The sequence below is a fragment of the Oncorhynchus kisutch genome, linkage group LG3 (assembly GCF_002021735.2).
Source record: "Oncorhynchus kisutch isolate 150728-3 linkage group LG3, Okis_V2, whole genome shotgun sequence".
Taxonomy (NCBI): Eukaryota; Metazoa; Chordata; class Actinopteri; order Salmoniformes; family Salmonidae; genus Oncorhynchus; species Oncorhynchus kisutch.
This window is the reverse complement of record NC_034176.2, coordinates 5,434,883-5,437,760: the sequence shown is the minus strand read 5'-3', so window position 1 is coordinate 5,437,760 and position 2,878 is coordinate 5,434,883. Positions and strand designations below refer to the sequence as shown.

The following is a 2,878-nucleotide window of genomic DNA, read 5'->3' as shown; positions in this document are numbered from 1 at the left end:
AGAGACGTAAAGGACAAAGGCTAAGGTTCCTGAGTGCTACTTCCCAGGTAAGCTGTTGAGTTAACCCCTTTCTCAATAAAAACATTTTTCCCCTTGATTTCTTGCATCCCTCTCTCCTCACCTTCTTTAAATACATTTGGAGAAGGTGTGAGGGGACAGTTGAACTACCTGTTGAACTACCTGGGCTCCAGCCACCAGGTGTAGCATGTTCTGTTGATCGTGAGGTTCGACTGGTGGCACCAGGCTGCTCTCTTCATCTAGTCCCACCGACACAGCTTCCAATGGTAGACTACCCCCTAGGAATGCCGACAATACTCACATCACACCTACAGTAGGGGACTACTGCCAAGATGACACAGAGCATGCCTAGGACTGTTGCCCCAAAGAGGCATGCAGATAAGCTTGAGATCCCACTTCTAGGACTACCCAGCCCAGAATACCTGCAGCACACCTAGGACTGTCCAGCCCGGAACACCTAGGACTGCCCAGCCCAGAATACCTGCAGCACACCTAGGACTGCCCAGCCCAGAATACCTGCAGCACACCTAGGACTGTCCAGCCCGGAACACCTAGGACTGCCCAGCCCAGAATACCTGCGGAGCACCGAGGACTGTCCAGAATACCTGCAGCACACCTAGGACTGCCCAGTCCTGCACACCTAGGACTGCCCAGTCCTGCACACCTAGGACTGCCCAGCCCTGCACACCTAGGACTGTCCAGAATACCTGCGGAACACCTAGGACTGCCCAGTCCTGCACACCTAGGACTGCCCAGAATACCTGCGGAACACCTAGGACTACCCAGTCCGGAACACCGAGGACTGTCCAGAATACCTGCAGCACACCTAGGACTGCCCAGTCCTGCACACCTAGGACTGCCCAGTCCTGCACACCTAGGACTGCCCAGCCCAGAACACCTAGGACTGTCCAGAATACCTGCGGAACACCTAGGACTACCCAGTCCGGAACACCTAGGACTGTCCAGAATACCTGCGGAACACCTAGGACTGTCCAGAATACCTACGGAACACCTAGGACTGTCCAGAATACCTGCAGCACACCTAGGACTGCCCAGCCCAGAACACCTAGGAATGTCCAGCCCGGAACTCCTAGGACTGTCCGGAATACCTGCGGAACACCTAGTACTACCCAGCCCAGAATACCTGCATCACATCTAGGACTGACCAGCCCAGAATACCTGCATCACACCTAGGACTGTCCGCCCTGCACGCCTGCAGCACACCTAGGACTGCCCAGCCCTGCACGCCTAGGACTGCCCAGCCCTGCACGCCTAGGACTGCCCAGCCCTACACGCCTAGGACTGCCCAGAATACCTGCGGAACACCTAGGACTGCCCAGTCCGGAACACCTAGGACTGTCCAGAATACCTGCGGAACATCTAGGACGGACCATCCCGGAACACCTGCGGAGCACCTAGGACTGTCCAGAATACCTGCAGCACACCTAGGACTGCCCAGCCCAGAACACCTAGGAATGTCCAGCCCGGAACTCCTAGGACTGTCCGGAATACCTGCGGAACACCTAGGACTGACCAGCCCAGAATACCTGCATCACACCTAGGACTGCCCGCCCTGCACGCCTGCAGCACGCCTAGGACTGCCCAGCCCTGCACGCCTAGGACTGCCCAGCCCTGCACGCCTAGGACTGCCCAGCCCTACACCCCTAGGACTGCACCGCCCTGCACGCCAAGGACTGTCCAGCCCTACACACCTAGGACTGCCCAACCCGGAACGCCTAGGACTGCCCAGCCCAGAATACCTGCAGCACACCTAGGACTGCCCAGCCCTACACACCTAGGACTGCCCAGCCCAGAATACCTGCAGCACACCTAGGACTGCCCAGCCCTACACACCTAGGACTGCCCAGCCCAGCCCTGCACGCCTAGGACTGCCCAGCCCTGCATGCCTAGGACTGCCCAGCCCTGCATGCCTAGGACTGCCCAGCCCTACACACCTAGGACTGCCCAGCCCTACACACCTAGGACTGCCCAGCCCTACACACCTAGGACTGCCCAGCCCTGCACACCTAGGACTGCCCAGCCCTGCACGCCTAGGACTGCCCAGCCCTACACACCTAGGAATGCCCAGCCCGGAACGCCTAGGACTGCCCAGCCCAGAATACCTGCAGCACACCTAGGACTGCCCAGCCCAGCCCAGCCCTACACACCTAGGACTGCCCAGCCCAGCCCTACACACCGAGGACTGCCCAGCCCAGCCCTACACACCTAGGACTGCCCAGCCCAGCCCTACACAACTAGGACTGCCCAGCCCAGCCCTACACAACTAGGACTGCCCAGCCCTACACACCTAGGACTGCCCAGCCCTACACACCTAGGACTGCCCAGCCCTACACACCTAGGACTGCCCAGCCCTACACACCTAGGAATGCCCAGCCCGGAACGCCTAGGACTGCCCAGCCCAGAATACCTGCAGCACACCTAGGACTGCCCAGCCCAGCCCAGCCCTACACACCTAGGACTGCCCAGCCCAGCCCTACACACCGAGGACTGCCCAGCCCAGCCCTACACACCTAGGACTGCCCAGCCCAGCCCTACACAACAAGGACTGCCCAACCCAGCCCTACACAACTAGGACTGCCCAGCCCAGCCCTACACAACTAGGACTGCCCAGCCCGGAACGCCTAGGACTGCCCAGTCCAGAATACCTGCAGCACACCTAGGACTGTCCAGCATTAAGACTTCCTTTCACTGGAACTAAGGGGCCTAGTACGAACCATGAAAAATCAGCCCCAGACCATGATTCCTTCTCCACCAAATTGTACAGTTGGCACAACGCAATGGGGCAGGTAGCGTTCTCCTGGCATCCGCCAAATCCAGATTCATCTGTCGGACTGCCAGA

General features: G+C 59.2%; 1 protein-coding gene across 1 annotated transcript; it reads left to right on the top strand.

Annotated features, from left to right (window-relative positions):
* The first annotated feature begins 1,921 nt into the window (after window positions 1–1,921).
* Window positions 1,922–2,248, top strand: LOC116361814 (cornifin alpha-like). The gene has a single exon (XM_031816118.1). The coding sequence runs from the start codon at window positions 1,922–1,924 to the stop codon at window positions 2,246–2,248; it is 327 nt and encodes a 108-aa protein (XP_031671978.1).
* Window positions 2,249–2,878: the final 630 nt, after the last annotated feature.

What these genes read in the sequence shown, in the direction of transcription:
- LOC116361814 (XM_031816118.1), top strand. Translation starts at nt 1,922, where the DNA reads ATGCCTAGGACTGCCCAGCCCTGCATGCCTAGGACTGCCCAGCCCTAC.